Source organism: Acartia tonsa, chromosome 12 (assembly GCF_053477335.1).
Source record: "Acartia tonsa isolate MP-2025a chromosome 12, ASM5347733v1, whole genome shotgun sequence".
NCBI classification, from domain to species: Eukaryota; Metazoa; Arthropoda; class Copepoda; order Calanoida; family Acartiidae; genus Acartia; species Acartia tonsa.
In genome coordinates this window covers 5,589,095-5,611,477 of record NC_137271.1, presented here as the reverse complement: position 1 = coordinate 5,611,477, position 22,383 = coordinate 5,589,095, and the positions used below count along the sequence as shown (strand labels likewise).

The following is a 22,383-nucleotide window of genomic DNA, read 5'->3' as shown; positions in this document are numbered from 1 at the left end:
AACTACTGAGTTTTAGTTGTGGAAGTGGTAATATTTTCAATGGGTATATCTTTTATTGTCTGGATTAATGTTGCTCTTGATAATTTTTTTTGACACCAAGCTAATAAACATTTTTTTACACTAAACTCAATTTAAAGTTTAATACAGTAATAATCTCATAAAAATGTTTATAAATACTTAATCTCATCATTAATGAAAACCTAATGAATATTAGTTCTAAAATTCAAATAAATAATTTAGAAAACTGTACAGTTAAACAAAGTAAGCAAATAATTATAACTATTTACTTTAAGAATTATAAAAAAGATAAAGTAAAAAAACATTATCTCAGTCATGATGCATTCATTACAATGGACATTCATTGTCCTATGTTTTGCTTCTTGCAACTGTGAAAATATTCCAGATTGTAATAAAGTTATTGACAAACTTAAAAATGACATCAACCAGTTGCAGAAAGTTGTAAGATTACTGGCTCCTGAAGATATGAAAGATGAAATTGAAGACCTGCTAAAGAGTACTGATATTGATCTGGAAGAAGCAGTCAAACAGAACACAGAAGACATTGTTGAGATCAAAGTAGATCTAATCCATGATGATTTTCTTATTAGTGAAAACTTGGCTATCACCCACGAGTTATATGGTCTTCTTCATTACCTCAACACTACAATGGAACAAGTTAAGATAGACATAGAAGTTCACAATAATCTTGTGGATGAGACCATAGCTCCTATTGGCAGTATTGTTGCTTGGCACCCTGGTGTAATAGGTCCTACCAAGGCTCTTCCTGAAGGCTGGCAGAGATGTGATGGAAGCATCATTGACTTTGGACCCATGGCTGGTTCATACACACCTGATTTGAACAATTTTGGCAGATTTCTTCGAGGTGCCAGAGATGAAGAAGCTGGAGAGTTTCAAGAGGATGCCATTCAAGACCACAGGTTAAGTTACTGCAAATTTATATTTTAAAGAATAGAAGAAGGTTAGTTTACAATATTTTTTTACTAACAAAAACTATTTCCAGGCACCTTGACCTTGGACACACCCACATAGATAATGGTCACAGCCACCCTGATGCTGGCCATGTTCATTACTATGATGAGTCAGATGAGAGGGGTGGAGACTGGTATTTAAGGTAACCTTGAATTGTGATTAGTTATGAATTTTACAATTATTCAATTACTACAGTGTCTGGTTGTTACAGGCTTTATCCTTTAAGTTGGAACAAATTAGAAACTGGGATTATATTAAACAGGACTCAGCAGCTGCAGGTCAGTCACTACTAGGCCTCAAATTTTAACCCTGTTTTGATGTCCTGAAAAAATATTTGAAAAAAGGAATTGCCATAATTGGATCAGGTTTAGACTTCCAGCTGATTATTAAAATTGTATAATGTTGATTTCCCTGAGGCTAACAGGTGGCTGACTCGCGACTGCCCAGCCCTGATATTAAGAAATATTTCTTGCATCAACATTTTTTATAATTAAATCTAGGGTTTTTTTCATTTTAAGTCACTGTTACATATCAATATGATTATCATTAAAATAAGTGTTAACAAAACTCCCTATAAGAGTGAAAAACAATAGTGTCAATCATATATACAAGGTTATTTTGTAGTTATTTTTATCTTTCGGGACAAGTTAATTTTGTTTCTATTCAGGCACAAGCATGACGATCCTGATTATCACGCATGTACTAACGATTGCAGCCCAAACAGTGGTGTCAACTTGCAACGGGTTTCCCAATCACCTATAGGCAGGAATAATAGAATAAGAAATTATGATCCTACATTTATTACTATTTAGGCACAAGCATGACAATCCTGATGATTATGCCTGTACAGGTTGCAGTTCCAATCGTGTCAACTTGCAACGGGTTTCCCAATCACCCATAGGCAGGAATAATTGAATAAGAAATTATGAAGGGTATCAGAGTTATTACAATCCAAAGATTAAAAATATGTTTTTGGTTGAATTTAAAGAAGGTTCTTAAAAACACACAACTTTTCTTGTTAAGATTTTGGATATGATCTTTAACCAATTTTGTCTTGCTGCCCACTGCACTGGTTATAATTTAAATATGATTTATTTGTAAAAAGTACATTTTACTTGACTGCTGTTTTAGATAAATTTATTAAAGTTTATATATATCTCTAACAAGTATGATTATCTTCAGAGTAAACCTATTCTTTTAGAATTACACAAATTTTCTTATTCCTTTACACCCACATACAGGATACTCCCAGATTGAGGCAAACTGGGCGGATATTCAGCCCAGCTACACTAACATGGAGGGAGTGGATATAGCCAGTTATAGAGTAGCTGATGAGACTAGGGTCAAGAATATGAAGGTTGTCTGGATTATGAGAATTTTTTAACTTTGTAGATATTTGGAAGCTTTTTCTAGTGACCAAAAAATACGTCATACTGGCCTACCCTTGGTCAATTAAAATGCATACTGGCCAGCTATTGGTAATTTAGTCTGTATTTTGGCCTGTCATTGGTCATTTGTATTGTATGATGTTATTATTTTTAGGCACTATAAAGAGCTTCTTTTTTATCTTGATTTTGTGTACTATTCTAATAAATGAAAAATAAATGTAAGCAGGCTCAATGCTTAATTCAATTAGAAGCAAAATTATTATATAATTTGAATTCATCTCTTGATTAATGTCACGTAAGGATGATTTGTAGATAAATTCGGCTTATATATGTGATAATACTCTAATTTTGCAAAAAATAGTTTTCACATATATACTGCTTTTATAGTTAGTAAGTTAAATAATCATGCTTTCATGGAAGGATCTGTCTATCCGTCTGTCTGTCTTCTGGTTTGTCCATATAAAGCTAAAGATATCCGCTGAACCAACAAGGTTATGCTTCTCAAGAAATATACATACTTGTCCGGCGTGTATTTAAGCATTTTTTTGAGTAAATAACTAAAAATTGATGGGGGACTCTTTTGATCACCTGGGCAAAGCTCCTAGAGACTAATCCACTAGTGTTTTACTTAGATACTTATTGTATTTCTAATTGCTATACTATACTAAAAAGCAGTCTTCAAGAGTACATTAAATCTCTTTCCTTTTCTCTCTCCCTCTCTTTCTCTCTCTCTTTCTCTCTCTCTCTCTCTCTTGTTATACTGAGATTTATTGTCAAAACTTTACCATGCAAATATTTATGAAATTTTATGTAGGATTATTTTTATCAAGTATTGCATCGATTCTTAAGAACAAAGCTTTTTTACATATAGAAAATCTCTGTCGTAATTCTTATTGTTAAGTTACCCATGCTAGAAATACTCTATAATTATTCCCAAAAAGTCAGTATGTCCAGAAATATGATTATTTTCTAGGGTTTTGTTTGTTGTGAATCTTTAGGCAAAGTTATCCTAGATTAAAAATATATTGAAGAAAAAAATGTTCCAACTACCCTTTCAGCCTTTTGAAAGTTTCTTTATCGAGAACAATAACTATGTGCAGAGTAGATTTTGGATGACAACATCCATAAAAGCGAAGCACTGAAACGGTAGGAAAACGGACATCAACACTTGTATAGTATCTGAACTGAAAAACCGAAACATAAATGTATAAATGTCGAATCAAAATTGTAGGTAAATTTGTTGAAAAACTGCTTAAAAACAGGATAATGTTTATGGACATACTTACATTTTTGGACTTGATTATAGAGTTGCTTCGCTTATAATATTGTTCTTTGTTGTCCCAGGAATCAATATACCAAAAATCAGATCAAACGGATAATTAAAACACTTGAAAATTTGTTGTTAAAAAAGTAGAAAAATCAACATGTTTAAAATGGACGTACGGACATTCTGGTAATGATTATAGAGTTGCTACGCTTTCTAAATCGTACCCAACTACTACAGGAACCATCATGCAAAGTTTGAAATCGATAGGACAATTCTAACATGCCTAAATTAACGGATAAAAGCTATCTATCTCGGACGGACGGACGTACGGACGGACCGACCCTAATTATAGAAAAGTTTCGCTTTTAATAAACCAAAAAGGTTTGGTATCAATACAACAAAAGTCATTTAGTATTTTTCTGCTATGCCCCCAGGAATTATCCATTAACCATAAATTTTAATCCAAGTATGAAAGTTGAACATATTTTATTTTATTTCTATGGTTTCTATGGCTACTGAAAAAAGTCTAAAACCTGTCAGGAAAAGTTAAGATATCCATTGGATCTTGTAAGGCACACAACTTAAAACTTATGAAGATTCCTAATACAATTTTTAAAAGTCATTTACTTTTATTATGTTTTTAATAAGAAAAAGATTGAAAATATACTGAAAGAAATTCTGCTTCAATAAACCAACACCTTCTTTCTATAACATAATCTGTTCAATAATATTTGCAGTAAAGTGGGTCATAAATACAAATACCCTTTAATAATTAAATATATAGGTTAAGTTTTCAAAAAATAATTCATGATTTTTTCCAATCAATAGTTGATTTTGTATAATTTTCTTCAAGGGTTGGTAAATCATGTACTTCAAAGTGTATGGTTTAATACCTAGACATTTTTCAGCTATGATTTTACAATATCTGAGATAAATTTTTTTATTTGCAATAATTTTAATTCGTGTTTTTTTTTTATTTTTCTATTTATATTAAAGAAAAAACTATATGATAAATATTACTGCATTGTATTATTTACAGCTTTCAGCGGATAGTAACATGAAAAAAATGAAAATGATTAATTCCTGTTTTTGTTGGCCCCAAGGGGCCAAAGGCAAAGACTAATAAAACTGGAAAATTGTCAATAATATGAAACAATATATGGTTTTCCATTATGGTAAGAACCGGTTGAAATCCAGCGGATATTAATCGGTTCCTAGGCTGTACAGAAATATAAATTCTATAATTTCTAACCTCTTATTTTGGTTCGCAAAATGGATAAAGAATAAGTATATGTTGTAAAAGATCCACAAATACTTTGATAAAATATTTCTCCCAGCTGGCTAATATAACGATATCTGCCTCCTTCTCCTATGACTTTATTCCATACCCTACCCTGACTACGAGGATGGTATTCATCAATATATGAGGACCTTTTTAGCAACCTAAATTGACGACAAAAATTCCCCTGTCACAATATCCACGTATTCTAAATCCATGGTTTGCATATAGTAGTCATGGTCACTTTTTTGTCCCCCCAGATTATTAGGGACAGGAAGATATAGTCAGGAAAATCAATAGGCAGTTTCCCTGAAAGTGCCAAGTTGAGCATATCCTCCTTATATCTAAAAATGAAACAAAAAGGGGGGGGGGGGGGAAGTAGTTTTAACCGAAATTGCGTTGTTTCGCATGAAAACAGGCAGCACAATTATTAAGAAATTTAACAATAAATTAATAATTTCCATGGACTTACTTACTGGACTTTCTGGCCACCTTATTGAAAACTTTTTGAAGACCATGGTGACGTCCTGGCTAGCATTACTTATACCTTTGCCTTTGCTTTAACCTCCAGGTTAAAACATCCTCCCCCCCCCCCTCCGTTATTTTCAATTTTGTTCAAAATTAAGAAGAGGGGGGGGGGGGAGGTATTAGTGGTCTAGAATTTAGAACAAGCTATTTTTCATCTAAATTAAAAGCAAAAAATTTGATGTAAACTAAATTTGAAAAAATCAACTGTAAGAAACTTATCCATATGGTTGTGTCTGAGATTAAAAAGAACTACTGTAATCATTTTTGTATAAAGATTAGCCTGGGGACAAAATTCAAAGCATCATGCGAAATCAACAAAAACTGTTGAATCACATTTTGGGCAAGTGTGAACAACCCCCCTCCCTATTTCTTTATTTCTATTCCTTGCTTAAACCCGCCCGAACCAAACAAAATTAAATCATTAGCATTTATCGTCTCTTTTGCCAAAACACCAAATAAACAAACAACTAGAATCTTTCTAGTCCTAGCTGTTCAAAGTGACAAGTTGTCCCATTTTATGGGCCAAGGCATTTCCCTAGCTTTTACTTAAATTTTATGCATCTGGCATTAAAACATTAAAACATTGGGAGGCATTGAGCCAGGTAAAAGTAAAGTGATTTTTATAAATAGTACAATCTTTTTTTACAATATTTGTGCTCTTTTTATTCACTATTTCGTGAACCATAAGTCATAAGTATGAAAACCTTTATAGAAAGTGTAATGAATCGTACAATCTTTTTACATTATTGGTACATATTGTGCACAATTTTGTACACACATAAGTCATAAAAATGAAGAACTTGATTTAAGGTGTAATGAATAGCACAATCTTTTTAACACTATATACTCTATTTTTTACACTAAAAGCACGAAAACAGTGATGTATGTGTAATCTTTCTTACACTTGTTGAACACTTTGTGCACTATTTTGTACACTGTAAGTCATAAGTATGAGGACCTTGATAGAAGGTGTAATGAATGGCACAATCTTTTGGCCTATAGTAAGTATATGTAGTGATTTTGCAATACAGTCAAAACTAACCAATTAGAAATTATAAAAAAAATTTGAGCTTCAATTCACATATGTAAAAGCAATTTTTTTACCTCTAAGGTATTGGGGAAGAATGGTTCTTAGATTGATCTAATGACGTGATCATTTAATCATTCGGTAATAACACGTTATAGAATGTTATTACTACTAGAAACCTACTATGGTTATATTAGTAGGAATCAAATATAGGTTAGTTATAAACTACCTGCTAAGTTAATGGTGTTACAGAAAGACATACCTATTAAAAATCAAGATATATATCATCTATAATAATAATATAATCGTAAAATTTGTTTGGCTTTCTAAGGAAACACCATAACCCATAGTATATGTGTGTGTCGCCCAAGGGTTTAGGATACTCTGTAATTAGGAATACAGGGTCCTCAAGCAATATTAGGTGTCTACAATCAGGGATTAGGGACATGTATTTTAGAAATAGGTCCTTTGGTAATATTAGGGCTCTAAAAACAGGGATTAGGGATATATTATAGGCTGTAATTAGGAATAAAGGGTCCTTAAGCAATATTAGGTGTCTACAATCAGGGATTAGGGATATGCATTTAGAAAATAGGATTTACAGGGCACCTCAACATTAATTAGGATTAAGGATACCTTTCATAAAAAATATGATTACATGAAGTCAGTATTTGAAATACAGGGTACCATAATGATATTAGATGTCTAGAAAAAATAGATAAATGATTGATATATTTATATTCTTTCATTAAAAATAAAGGATCCAAGTGCAAAATAAAGTATATAGACTAAGGCATTAGGGATATAGATAGAAGAAATATATAGTGTTTGTTATTATATGTTCCTTGTCCCTGTTAATTGACAAATGTAATCAAGGTTTTTCTTTAAATTCTTTTAAGGATTAAAATCATAAAAGAATAAATACCAAGCTATTAGAAACAACAACAAATAAAGTTCTAGTTAAAAAATATCTAGATAAAAATAGAAGAGTAAATTTAAGCACAGTAATAATAAATAAAATCTAATAATTTTTATTGAAAAAGTTTTGAAGGACAGTAACCCCTAGTAAACTCTGTATCAGCTTTTTACCTTTTTTCTGCACTTAAGTAAGCCATTTTGTCACATAAGTCAAGTAGAATATATTATGGCATAAAATAAGTATATAGGAAGGCTTCGCTTATAATAATTAATTTCCTATTCTATAGATTAGTAAGTTTTAGGTATGTTCTAATAGATATCACAAACAGCTCGACTGATCGTTAATCAGTTTTCAGGAACTTTTATCAACATTTCACAAATATACTACTCTGTAAAAAAAAACATCCAAGGATAGAATAACTACAATCTAAAATCTTTGACGGTCAATTTAAAACAAAATGTATGGAAATATATTTTTTGATATTTGATGAAGAATTTAATCATATATGATGTTGTTTTGCCTTCAGGCATTTATACAATTCTATCTATCATTGTTTTTCGTTTTTGATTCAGATTAAAACAAGAATGACAACATTTATAAAAAAGATGCTTTACATAAACATTCGAACCTGACGGGTAAACGAAAATCAACATTTAATTTTTAACATTTTCTAAATTTAAAAAAAAATTAACCTAACATTAATTGAATACAGAATGCTTAATATGGAATAAAAGACTTGGGGATTTGCTTATAACATTATACATAATGGTCCTAGGAATCCATATTCCAAAGATTAAAGTATAATAAGATAAATGACTTGGTAAAAAAAGTACTAATAATTCTTTCTAATTCATTAAAAAAATTCTTATGTTAAGTTAATAATCATATATTATCATTTTTTTCAAATATAAACAAGGGCAAAAATAAGATAAATATTCAGTAGGGTTTTAAATCAATAGGACAATTCTATCATTAATAGGATATGAATAGAGGCTAGAGACAGCGCCAACAGTGATATATGTCTATAATTGCCATGCTTTCATGAGAACAATATGAGAATTAAGATTGACTACAGAGATAAGACCCCAAAAACAATCCCACAAAAGGGGTTGTCAAAAAAACACTTTATATACCTACATAAAAAATTATATTGTAACAAAAAATAAAAATTGTAATCTAACAAGATCTTTAAAACAGCATACAGGCTTAAGTTTTTCATGCAAGCTTTTCAATGATGATATTCAGGTTTTAGGTTATTACCATTCTGGTTTATAATAATCATGGTTTATACCTAAACTTTTTAGCTGAGTTTATATATACTCTGGTGCCGTATGTATTGTGCACCTAGTGTGATGCATTACTGAAAAACTGACCTACAATTCAGTGAGGGAAGGAAATATAGAAAATTACTATGGTACCCAAAGTTTTACGAACGCTGCCTCTCCTTAGTTTGCTTAAAAATTTTGGTACTTTCCATAAAACTTTAATTGAGTTTTAATTTTAATCTATACAAGGGATAATTTTGTTTATCATATTTGGGGATTTAAATCAATTTATCGTTAATTGCCTTATCCTTATGTAAAATAAATTATTGACGAGATGTTATCCTTCTAAAATATAATTTTGCTCTGTCAACCATGTTTTAAAAAGCATATACCACCTGAAAGGTGCTGCTAACAAATTGCTTGAATAAATAACACATAAAAGAAAATGCGCGAAAAGATAATCTTCCAAATATGATAAACAAAACTCTTCCTTTGATTGTTTATAATTATTGGGAAAAAGGCTATTTGCGAAAAATTAAAATTTTCCAATTTTGGCAGATTTTTAAGTAAATCATTAAATATTCTAAATTGTTTTAGATATTTTTTAAATTCCCTAAAATTAACAATAAACAAGAAAGACCCTATTTAAATATGATAATATGATTTTCTCGTATTCATTCGAATCCGGTGGATAGGAACCGGTTCTCATCCATACGAAAAAAAACTATGTCTAGCATCGTATTATATCCAGCTTTTTACAAATATATATAAATGTATAATCATAAGATTAAAACCAGTTTTTTTAGCCGGTGCCTTCGATGCGAGAAATAACTATTAAAAATGGGTAAAATTCAAATACAGGATTCATGGCTTCTTCTTAGAAGATCTGTAAGATAATCTAGAGACACTTTCCCTTATACAGAAATAAAGAAATAAAATCTTTTTGTCATTGTAAGCCCTAAATATATATTTGAACGAAAGGGAAAAATTATCTAAAGAAAAAAGGATTTTCTGTAGTTTCCGTAAATTATATGATCATCAATGTATTAATATACAATGATGACAACATCTATTATTAACCCTTAACGGTCAGGGGGGGGGGCGTTGAACGCCCCCCCTTCCGGTTTTTTCTATCCCATTTTCTGTGTGTGAAAGATAAAGAGCCCAAACTGCTTGACTTTTTAAGTATGGGTATGACACATAACTGAGAGTTGGAATTTTTTGAATATCTCCATCCTGGCGGGCACAGGATGCCAGCAAACCTGGCAGGGTCATCCAGGTAAAGAGCAAAAATATTTTTTTGACTAAAACAAAGCATTTTATTATACCAAAATACTAAAAAAATCCTCTAGTAGTACATCCTTATATGAAATACAGGTGTTCAAGTAACTTTCAGGTTCCAGGTATGATTCTGCAGGTCCTGATCCTCCAGGTCTCCAGAAATCTTTAAAAGGCTCCTGTGGCCGCAATTTTTGACTTAGAGACTTCAAATTTTAAACTTAAGCTTTTCTTACATGTCTACATAACGTAATAAAATTTCATGAAGATCCGCCGCCGTTTTCCCGCCGACCGCCGACTGCGGCGGCTGGCAACTGCCAAGTACAGCTGCGGCCGCTGAAATTTATATTTTGATATTTCTAATGTAAAATTTACACAAAAATAAACATTTTCTGCAAAAAAAATTTCTTCTAGCTTTAAAAATAAAAAAATTACAGCCGTTTGAAATTTTTAAGTAAAAAAGGACCTAAAAACAAAGGTTGTTAAATAAAAGGGTGAAGGAAGCGAAAATTGACTTAGACTTATAAAAGGTCGGAAATTCATTATCAAACAGGGGACTTGCACAAAAAAATTTAGCCCTCTAGCTCTAATAGGAACTGAGATAATAAGGGGGGGCGTTGAACGCCCCCCCCCCCCCCCCGACTGATTAAGGTGCGGCAAGGGGCCCGACTGTAAAGGGTTAAGTATATAAGCTTAATACAAGAATCATTGTTTCACTGTTAAAAAGAGGCAAAAGGTTTTTTCTTGAAAGGAATTATCCCTCTTCCTTATTATCTTCCATGGCTTATCATAATGAAAAGAGTCCTTTATAAAGAAAACGGAGTTTAAAAAAAACAAAAATGACAAAAAACAGGGCTCGGCAGCCGCGCGTCAGCAGCAACTAAGTCTAAAATTCAAAACCGTTATGATGCTTTCAAATAATTTTATTTGAGTCAATTTTAAAGTCTTAAAATTATAAAAGGTTTATTTCCCGATGACGCGAGGCTACCAAGCCATACAAAAAAAAAACTCTGAATAATTGTCTAATTTGAAAGAAGTTATAAACTTCACCATCTTAAACTTTATATTTAGAAAGAATTTTCTCTGGACCATGAACTCATGACTAATATGACTTTGCCTTTAGCATTTCAAGCACAACATACAAAATTATAGATTGAAAAGTTTGAGCACTGTTAATTTGTTCTGTCCAATCTGAAATCAACCTAGCATTCCAAAGTTGTTAAGTCAACGAATGACAGAATATGTATATAAACTTGCCCTGCAATTTCTAAATCAAATGTTTTGCCCAATAATCAGTTCTTAAGGGACACACAGACATACATCTAACTAACCAAGGGATCTAAAGAGATAAGACTAAGGCCGATAATCAGAATTTAATAAAGTCTCCAAAGTGGTAAAGCCAACGAATAAAAAAACGTTATTATAGAACTTTGGGGAATAGTGTAATAAACAGCCCAATGTCTCTCTCCCTGCAACTACTGCTACTTTAGTGTATGAAACTGTTATTAACTACATCATGTATGAGTAAGTATGACCCAACAAAGAGTTGAGTTTCTTAAATTAAGAAAGGCCAAGGTTGTATACAAGTGTAGTTTAATTAAGTTTATGCATACAAAAAATCAGGATACAACAAATTTGTAGACACATTCTCTTATTCGTTGGATTCAAACTTTGGATCTTTTATTAAATTATGATTGTGTTGAACAAACTAAGAATTTTCAATCTTTCCTACTAATGATTTTAATCTACAGATGGGGTAACTTGTTTATCTAGCTTAATTAGAGGTGTACTGTTCATACAATCTATCTTCCAATCCCTTGAGTATAATAGACTCTTAATAATATCTTGAAATACTCTTCTATCTACCCAAGAAGAATACAAAGCTACCCTTCTAATTCCTTAGGAGGAAGGGAAAATTCAACTGTAATTTTCACTGGTACCCAAAGTTTCAACCTCTTTATCTTATTCGTTGGCTCAAAACTTTGGGTACTTTTTGATTAATAATTTTATTCTGCACAAAGGATAATTTTGTTTATCATCATTGGGAATGTACATCCATTTATCGTCCATTGTCTTGTACCTTAAGATACCAGGTTACCACCTGTATATACAGCCCTGTGGGGCCTATTGTTAGGTGCAAAGAAGCCGAATTTGATGCTTAATTTTACGCTGCCATGCCTTTGAATAAATAGGAACTCAAACAAGCACAATTATGTATATAAATAGCGCAGCAATGACCAAACTTGATGAGAAAAAAACTTTTAGGAAATAATAGCAGCTCCAAAGAGGAGAAATAAAACCAAAATGAATAATTTTAATGAAGATTTTTATTGCTTTAAGTAAAATTTTACTTCCTATAAATTGTAGATATAGAATTCCAGTAGTAATTGTTCATGTTGGTCACAATGGCGACGATAACATATCCTAAGAGATCAGACAATGGACGTGAATTGCTATACATCCCCAATGTTTATCAAAATTACCTCTGTAAACTTTTGTATATTGCTGGTTTGTTCCAATATGAATCAAAATTTAATAAGTACCCAACATTTTTAAGCCAACGAATAAAAAACTAATTACTGCCCTATGTATCCTTCCTAGCTTTTACAGAGCTTATGAGATTATGTAAGACTGTATATAGTTAAAGAGTAGCTAAGTTTAAATGTAGACAAAAAGGGGTAACTTTCATTATATTATAACTATGTCATATAACTATAAAATAGTCTATTTACAATTTTCCTCCTACTTTAATTGAACCATAAAAAAGCTATCTGAAAAAGAACAAAGTTTTTAACCTTGATTTATGTTCTTGTATAGGTTAGGTAATGGTTAGAAGAGTCTGCAAAATTTGATGGACCCCTTTAGAGGCTAAATACTAAAAAGTCTCAGAAGAGGGTGGGATGGATTTGTAACCCACTCTTCGTTAAGTAGGATTATAACCCTCTCACCACAAAAAATGTTAAGAAATTGTCAATTAGATGACAAAACAGTATCTTATAGATTACACATTTTACAATATAGAATAGTTATTTATCGCATCGTATTGTAGACAGCTTTCTGGGGAAAAAAATAAAATTTAAGATCTGAGGATTTGTACATAAAATTCACAATATGCTGGCTCTGCTAAGAGAGAGAGAGAGAGAGAGAAAGAGAGACAAAGAGAGAGAGACAGAGAGAGACAGAGAGAGAGACAGAGAGAGAGAAAGAAAGAGAGAAAGAAAGAGAGAGAGTAGAGGGTGAAAGATAGAGAGGAGAAAGAGAGAGGGAGATAGATAGATAGAAAGAGAGAGAGAGAGGAAGAGAGAGAGCGAGAGAGAGAGAGAGAAAGAGAGAAAGAGAGAGAGGGAAAAAATGAGAGAGAAAGATTAAACAAAACAAAACACATAGCCAGCAAATGAGCAAAAAATTTGTAAAGTGAAATATAGGATGTATGAAATTATAAAAATGTCCGCGAGTTATGCTGGATAATGGATTTATTAATACTTGGATCTTACACCAGATTGTCATGTTCTATAATGAAGTGAACTCTGTAGCAGGATAAAATAATGATCTTCCCCATCCCCTACCCTCCTACTGGATAAACGGCTCAACCAATAAATGCGTGGGTTTATGGCAACCTAAATTGACGACAATTTTTATCCTGTCATAATATCCACGTATCGTATACATCCATTGCTGGATAAATTTTTTTAGTTAAACCTTGAAGCGGGCTTTTTCAACCATCATCATTAAAAAAAGCAAAGATAATTGTAGGGCTCGGCAGTTGGTCAATCTTAGTTCAGCTGCCACTGCTTCTAGAGAGAATATTTCTGGAAACATGAAAAAAAATGTGAATTTGAGTTAATTATTCAATCTTGTTTTATGATTTTGCAATTGCATAAGCATAAAGTGGATAAATTTTGGTCCCTAACTTTAAGAATGGTTTATATTGCATAATGCAAAGCGATTGTTTTTGTAAGTCGTGTAGGAATGACTTTACCTCCTTAATTAAATCACTGGGTGTATCATGATTTTATGAAATAAGATAATGTTTTAATTCTTCCTTTTCTGCCCCCAATACAATACACAGGCTAAAACACATGGAAGATTAATATTCATTGTCCTATCCCTGTAGCCCTGAGTGTATCATGATTATATGATATTAGTTTAGTTTAATGTCAAATTGTTTATCACCAGGGGGTCCTAGGTTCAAGTCCTGGACACAGACAAAATATACAGGAAAAAATCGAGGATGACAACATCCATAAAAGCAACGCTCTAAAATCAGAAGGAAGATCATATGATTATATAGTTGCTAATGCATACCAAATTGTACCTAATTGTTATATTAATTATCATGCAAAGTTTGAATTTGATATGACAATTCTAACATGTCAAAATTGACGAACAGAGCTAACTGTTACGCACGAACGGACCAAACCTAATTATAAAAAATCTTTGCTTGTAAAAAACAAAGATGACAACATCCAAAAAAGCAGAGTTCTGAATTCAAACGATAGAACTAACGAACTCAAACATTTATAGAGTGTCAAAACTTCGCTTGAAATATTGTACCTTGTTGTCCAAAGAATCAATGCTCCAAATTCAAATTAATAGGATAATTAAGTCAAACCAAAACAGTTGTCCAAAAAGTTAAAATTAGCATGTTTTAAATGGACGTACAGACTTTATTGTAACAATTAAAGAGTTGATACGTTTTTTAAAATCATACCTTACTGTCACAGGAATTATCATTCAATGTTTAAAATCAATAAAACAGTTCTAACATACCTTAATTACCAAAAAGAACCAACAGTTACGTACGGACAGACGTACATTCATTTTTTTATTTCATAATAATTTTTGATTAATTGTCACTTTCCTAGATTTTACCTATGAACGCAAGGGATAAAAAAGCGTATACTAAAACTAATAAGATATTTATTACAAAAGTTTTACTATGGTTAATATTAGGTTTAGATACTAATATTAGTTTTAAACAATTTGCTAGTATGTCCGCCTGTACGTTTTTTCCTCGATTATAAAACCTAAGGCAAAGAAAAAAAAGTCCCAAAAGTTTTATGATACTGTTATCTTATTTGTTGGTTTAATAACTTTGGGGACTTTAGTGTATTCTGATTTGTTGGTTCATTAAGTTGAGTTTCCACACGTTTCAACCACTAAATGTAATCTATAGAAGGGGTATTTTTTGTGAAATATCAATGGGGATATACATCAATTTATTGGGGATTGTTTATTGTTAATTCGTAGCACAACTTTTTTGTACATCATACTGTGAAATAAAATACTTTTTCTAATGGTGAGAAGTGGAACAAAAATGTTAATAATTAACACATATTAATTATTAACAGACATTAAATGTTAATTAAAGAATACGAATAATAATTATTTATGCTGGGAATTAACTTATATAATTTCTTTTGTTAAAAGCACATTTTAATGAAAATGTAGCTCAATAATAACAAGAGTGAGAAAGAAAGAAGGAGATAGAGATTGTGAGACTTCAGTGAGGGAGGGGACATTCAGCTATTTATTACACTACTCTCCAGAGTTTTAAAATAACATTTTATTATTTGTTGGCTTAGCAACGTTGGGGACTTTTATTGAATTTTGTTTGGTTGGTTCGTTTTGTTGGGTGTCCAAACGTTTCAACTACTAATTGTAATCTACAGAAGGGGTGATTTTGTGTAACATCATTTTGGATGTTAGAGTCAAAGAGAGGTAGAAAGAGAGAGGGGGAAAGAGCCAAATAGAAAGCAGCATCACAGAAATAAGGAGAGACACTTATCCTTAAATATACAAGTAATAGGATGTGTTTCTGTCTATCTATTCATTTGTACAGATTTTCTTTTTGGCTTTTTATAAAGGTTTTTCTTTTTCTTTTTTGGAGAAGGGTACCTTCACCTCCCTAAAAGAAATCACCCCCTTGAACAAATTTTTACCTTAATTTTAATACTTGAAGAAGTGGATGGAACCCCCCAATTTTTAGTTTAAGGCATCTAGGGGCGTATCCTCTGGTAAAAAAAAAACATTTATAGAAAAGGTTAGGAAAAATTTTCTCGTTGAGTTGTCTAAAGAAATTTGTGGAGTAAAAACTAAAGTTGGGGTTGAATTATTAAAGAATCCATTAATCTTCCCACAAATAACAGAATTTCATAGAAGGCTGAACACCTCTCATTGAAAAACTAAAGTTGTATTTGAATTTGTCATACAAATAACAGAGTTTCTTAGAAGGCTAACTACACTAGTCTTAAACATCCCTTGTTATAACATTACCTAATGTCAGACAACTTAATGGTTTTTGTCGACTATATCATAAAGAAAAAAAGGTAATTGCTGTCATATTATTGACTTCTTTACCTCTCCCCCCCCCCTTCCTTAAATCTTGGACGTCGTAATTAATTTTTTTTATTGACAATTTAACTTTTTCTCACGTTTTCACAGCCCTCCAAATTATTTTTCTTTATTTCAAAGGCTGGCCGAAGGGCCGGATTCTCTAAAAGTATTTTCAGGTATAGTTAAGTTTTTTTTTCAAAGGGAACAGATTCTTCAGAAATAATTTTTAGTGACAGAATCTGTATTATATTTGAAATAATACCTTTATGTATATTTCTATAATCCTCCCCCAAGTAAATTTGACCCCTAGGGAAATTTTTTTTTTTTTTTGGGGGGGGGAAGAAATTTGTGGCGCGCGAAGGGCGCCATTTTACAACCCCCCCCAAAAAAAAAATTTACTTTCCCTTCAAAAAATTCAAATTTAAAGCTTGGACGCCCCTGCCTGGATATTCTAGAATCCTACCCGGACCTGATCCTACTGGCTACAGCTGTTGAACAAACTATGAAAATAATATCTGGATATTTCTAGAATCCTCCCCTGACCTGATCCTACTGACCACAGCTGTTGAACCAACTATGAAAATTATACCTGAATATTTCTAGAATCCTCCCCTGACCTGATCCCACTGGCCACAGCTGTTGAATAAACTATGAAAATAATACCTGTATATTTCTAGAATCCTCCCCTGACCTGATCCTACTGGCCACAGCTGTTGTATGAAAATAATACCTGTATTTTTCTAGAATCCTCCCCTGACCTGATCCTACTGGTCACAGCTGTTGTATGAAAATAATACCTGGATATTTCTAGAATCCTCCCCTGACCTGATCCTACTGGCCACAGCTGTTGTATGAAAATAATACCTGTATATTTCTAGAATCCTCCCCTGACCTGATCCTACTGGTCACAGCTGTTGTATGAAAATAATACCTGGATATTTCTAGAATCCTCCCCTGACCTGATCCTACTGGCCACAGCTGTTGTATGAAAATAATACCTGTATATTTCTAGAATCCTCCCCTGACCTGATCCTACTGGTCACAGCTGTTGTATGAAAATAATACCTGGATATTTTAAGAATCCTCCCCTGACCTGATCCTACTGGCCACAGCTGATGAACCAACTATGAAAATAATACCTGGATATTTCTAGAATCCTCCCCTGACCTGATCTTCCTGGCCACAGCTGTTAAATAAACTATGAAAATAACACCTGGATATTTCTAGAATCCAGCCCTGACCTGATCCTACTGGCCACAGCTGTTGTATGAAAATAATACCTGTATATTTCTAGAATCCTCCCCTGACCTGATCCTACTGGCCACAGCTGTTGTATAAAAATAATACCTGTATATTTCTAGAATCCTCCCCTGACCTGATCCTACTGGTCACAGCTGTTGTATGAAAATAATACCTGGATATTTCAAGAATCCTCCCCTGACCTGATCCTACTGGCCACAGCTGATGAACCAACTATGAAAATAATACCTGGATATTTCTAGAATCCTCACACTGACCTGATCCTACTGGCTACAGCTGTTGAACCAACTATGAAAATAATACCTGGATATTTCTAGAATCCTCCCCTGACCTGATCTTCCTGGCCACAGCTGTTGAATAAACTATGAAAATAATACCTGGATATTTCTAGAATCCAGCCCTGACCTGATCCTACTGGCCACAGCTGTTGTATGAAAATAATACCTGTATATTTCTAGAATCCTCCCCTGACCTGATCCTACTGGCCACAGCTGTTGTATGAAAATAATACCTGTATATTTCTAGAATCCTCCCCTGACCTGATCCTACTGGCCACAGCTGATGAACCAACTATGAAAATAATACCTGGATATTTCTAGAATCCTCACACTGACCTGATCCTAATGGCTACAGCTGTTGAACCAACTATGAAAATAATACCTGGATATTTCTAGAATCCTCCCCTGACCTGATCTTCCTGGCCACAGCTGTTGAATAAACTATGAAAATGATACCTGGATATTTCTAGAATCCAGCCCTGATCTGATCCTACTGGCTTCAGCTGTTGTATGAAAATAATACCTGTATATTTCTAGAATCCTCCCCTGACCTGATCCTACTGGTCACAGCTGTTGTATGAAAATAATACCTGGATATTTCTAGAATCCTCCCCTGACCTGATCCTACTGGCCACAGCTGTTGTATGAAAATAATACCTGGATATTTCTAGAATCCTCCCCTGACCTGATCCTAATGGCCACAGCTGTTGTATGAAAATAATACCTGGATATTTCTAGAATCCTACCCTGACCTGATCCTACTGGCCACAGCTGATGAACCAACTATGAAAATAATACCTGGATATTTCTAGAATCCTCCCCTGACCTGATCCTACTGGCCACAGCTGTTGTATGAAAATAATAACTGGATATTTCAAGAATCTTCCCCTGACCTGATCCTACTGGCCACAGCTGATGAACCAACTATGAAAATAATACCTGGATATTTCTAGAATCCAGCCCTGACCTGATCCTACTGGCCACAGCTGTTGAACAAACTTTGAAAAACTTTAGTTTTCACCTGTATACACACAGACACAATCACACATACACACACACACACACACACACACACAAACAAACGACCATCGACAAAAACACAGAAATTTCAAAACTAACCCACATAAACATTTGAATTTAAACTATAAGTTATCTATCACATCGTATTTTAGACAGCTTTTTGCGGATATCAAAATGAAAAATCATAAGATTAACACCAGTTTTGTTAACCTCGAAGGGCCGAAGGCAGAGTACCAGCGGATATTAATCGGTTTCATCGTACTTGAAAAATGAATCTAATATTTGTTTTGGTTAAATATAAAAGTTTCATGCATAAAAATTTTTTTTTTAAGTTTTAAATCTAAAAAAAAGTAAATAAATAATATATTAATCTTCCCCCCAATTTAAATTGTTTTTTTTTATCATCATTGGGTACGCACACCAATTTATCGTTCATTGTCTTATCTCCTGGGATTTAGTAGACTTGAAGATTAATTTAACCATCATTACTCCTCTTTCCTTCTTTCCTAAGACAAAGAATGATTTTGAATGTAGTTTTAATTGAATAACTTGGATAACTTCTCAAATTAGACAGGGATAAAGATTAGAAAATAAAATTTTTAAAAATATATTAAACATAAGCATTTTTAGACGCACAATTTCCATGTTTTTCGACTATTTGTTAGGTATTATGTAATTGTACATACAACAACAAGTTCAGGCACTTTGAATTTAAACCACCATATCAAGATCTAATACAAGTCTAAAAATAAGCCAATAAATTTAATGACTTTATTCGTATAACCACTCAGTATTTTAATTAATTTAAAGTGCCAGTCAGACTTTTGAACAAACAACCATATCATAGTTATAGAGTAGCAGCTCTGTTTTTAAGAAGACAGTTGGTCTTGAGGCCTTTTTAGCGCTATTGCCACACTGAATTTCATTGTTATTCCACCACTTTGCAAAATGGGAGTATTTTAGAAATAGATATAAATTCCAGACAATTATATTTTCTGTTAGAAGTTTTTTAAAGTATGAAATTTTGTGAATTATGATCAATTTTGACAAAATGATTGAAAGAATATTAAATTATCATCAAAAAATTTTAACCTCCTATTATTTTTCATTGTGTTTCCAGATAAATTATCCTCGGTATAAAGATAATGAATATTATATGTTGAAACTTCTTTACCTCTTATTCTAAAAGTTAATTTCAATTAAAATTCAGGGATGAAGGGAATTTTGGACTGTAAATTACACTGGTACCAAAAGTTTTATAACCACATGATCTTATTTAGTTGCTAAATTTAACGTCCATTGTCTTATCCCTTAAAATCCCTGCTTCATATTACTTGCCAACTTTCAACTTTCCATCTTTTTTGGAGGTGAACCTACTCTAGAAAATAGCTGTCTGTTTGTCTTTATGTCTGAAACGTTGCAATTTCAGTTTGGTAGGGTGTGATATCTTTCAGTCATAAGGAAAAAGGATAAGAGGATGAATACTCACCCCCTTTTCATGGTAAAATACTACTTCCCCATCCCTAAATTTTAAAGAAAAAACTAGCAGACGAAAATCAAAAGCCGCCCAGGGCTTTTTGTAAGTCAATCATAAATAATAATGTAAATAAAAAGAAAAGCAATATTTAGCAAACAGCCGTGGGCGGTCAGAATCAGCTGAATGTTTATTATGAAAAAATTTCCCCCTTTTTAGAAATGAAAGGATTCATCTTTCATGCAACATTTTTTTAAAATAAAAATAAATTCTTTGTAATTTTTAATTAAAACATTAAAACGACAATATCTAAAAGTAAAAAGTAAAAAAAAAAATTTTTTAGATGTTGTTACTTTAGTATTTTTTTTATTTAATAACAAAATTTTCTTTTTGTTTTTAATTTAAATATTATATTCTAATTATTAAAACTTTACATATTAATTTTGTAATCCTCCCATTTGAAAAGTGGTGGAATAGCAATAAAATTTAGCGCGGCAACAGCGCTAATTAGGCCCTTGGGCCCACTGCCTATTTTCGTCTTCTAGTTGCTTCGATTCCTCTCTTTTATTTTTTTCTCTATGCTTTCAGTACAGACAAACAAACACTTGCACACACAGAAAGACATTATGTTACTTTTATTTTATGATGATAATCCTTACAGGATGTCTGTCTGTGTGCGAAGCTTAAGATCTTGCTAAACGCTAAACCGATGTGGTTCTCCCATACCGTGAAGATTCTCAGAGGTCTAGGTATGGTTTATAACTATTTTATGTGAGGGTGCCACCATCATCTCAAGATTTCGCACCTAGAAAAAAAACAACCTCCCAAGAACACCATCCTTTACTCAAGTGCCCCTAAAAGCCTCTAGGGGCGTAGTTGCTAGTCTTAAAACATAAAAAAATAAATAATTTTATCTTAATTCAAAAAAACTTAAAGCTAAATTAAATTAGATTTTATTGAAATTCCAACCTTAAATTATTTGGTTTTGTCATAAAAACCAATTTAGCCAACTTTATTCTATTTCTGTATTCGATATATTATTACTTGGATGTTGCCCCAGATTATCATGAACTCTGTGAAGTGTTAATCGCAGCTGGCTAAACTAATTATACCCCTATCCACCTCCCTTAACCCCATCCTTCCCCTTTCACTGAATGAACATACTGACTAATAAATGAGGTTAAAATTAGCAAGCAAAATTATTGATGACAAATTTTTCCCTTTCAAAATATCCACGTATATGATATAACCATTATTTCTGTGTTAGTGTATCATCACTTCTACCAATTGTATCACTTTATCAAACCTTTGCAACTGTAGATTATTACTACAGCACAAATTGCTTCTAATACTTAACTTTAAATTATTTGAAAAAACCTAGGTGTATATGTATAAAAATATTCAGAAGTGATAGACCAACCTTCTGTGTAAGCTATAATAATAGGAATACTAAGTTCATATAAAACAGTAAATTTTCACTATTATACAATAGCATAGACGGTGTTTTCTCGAAAGAAAAACTTATATCTTGCCTCTAACTTTAATACTGCAATTTTTTTTCTTCAGCTTTTTACACAATTAAATGTTGTGATTGTGATCTTACAAATTATAAGGTTTTTTTTCTAAATGAAAACAGAAGTTTAAAGGAAAACGTAAAAACTTTAAAATAAGTTGTTTTGATTGAACAACAATTTAACAGACAACTTTTAATTGATAATTTTCAACTTTTAGCCAAATTATACAGAAAGAAAAAAAGGAAAAAATAGAGAAAAAGAGAAACGGAGAGTAGGGAGAGAGAGAGAGAGAGAGAGAGAGAGAGAGAGAGAGAGAGAGAGAGAGAGAGAGAGAGAGAGAGAGAGAGTTAAAGAGGGTTTTAGTATCATTAAGTTTGTACATTAATTTATCGTTCATTGTCTTTTCCCTTTAGATCCCTGGGAAAACTATAAAAGAAAGACGGAAGAAAGAGGTATAAAATTTAAATTTATCGTCTGGAAATTTTTAGACGAAACTTTGTTTAATTCAGGGATCTTAAGGGATAAGACAATGCACGATCAATTGATATTGTACACCCCTA

At 32.4% G+C, this 22,383-nt stretch overlaps 1 protein-coding gene across 1 annotated transcript; it reads left to right on the top strand.

Annotated features, from left to right (window-relative positions):
• Window positions 1-335: 335 nt before the first annotated feature.
• LOC145333415 (uncharacterized) lies at window positions 336-2,624 on the top strand. The gene is made up of 4 exons (XM_080178533.1): window positions 336-938; window positions 1,022-1,132; window positions 1,803-1,891; window positions 2,232-2,624. Exons 1-4 carry the CDS (start codon window positions 337-339, stop codon window positions 2,372-2,374), a joined length of 945 nt encoding a protein of 314 aa, XP_080034659.1. The 5' UTR covers window position 336; the 3' UTR covers window positions 2,375-2,624.
• The last annotated feature ends 19,759 nt before the right edge of the window (window positions 2,625-22,383 follow it).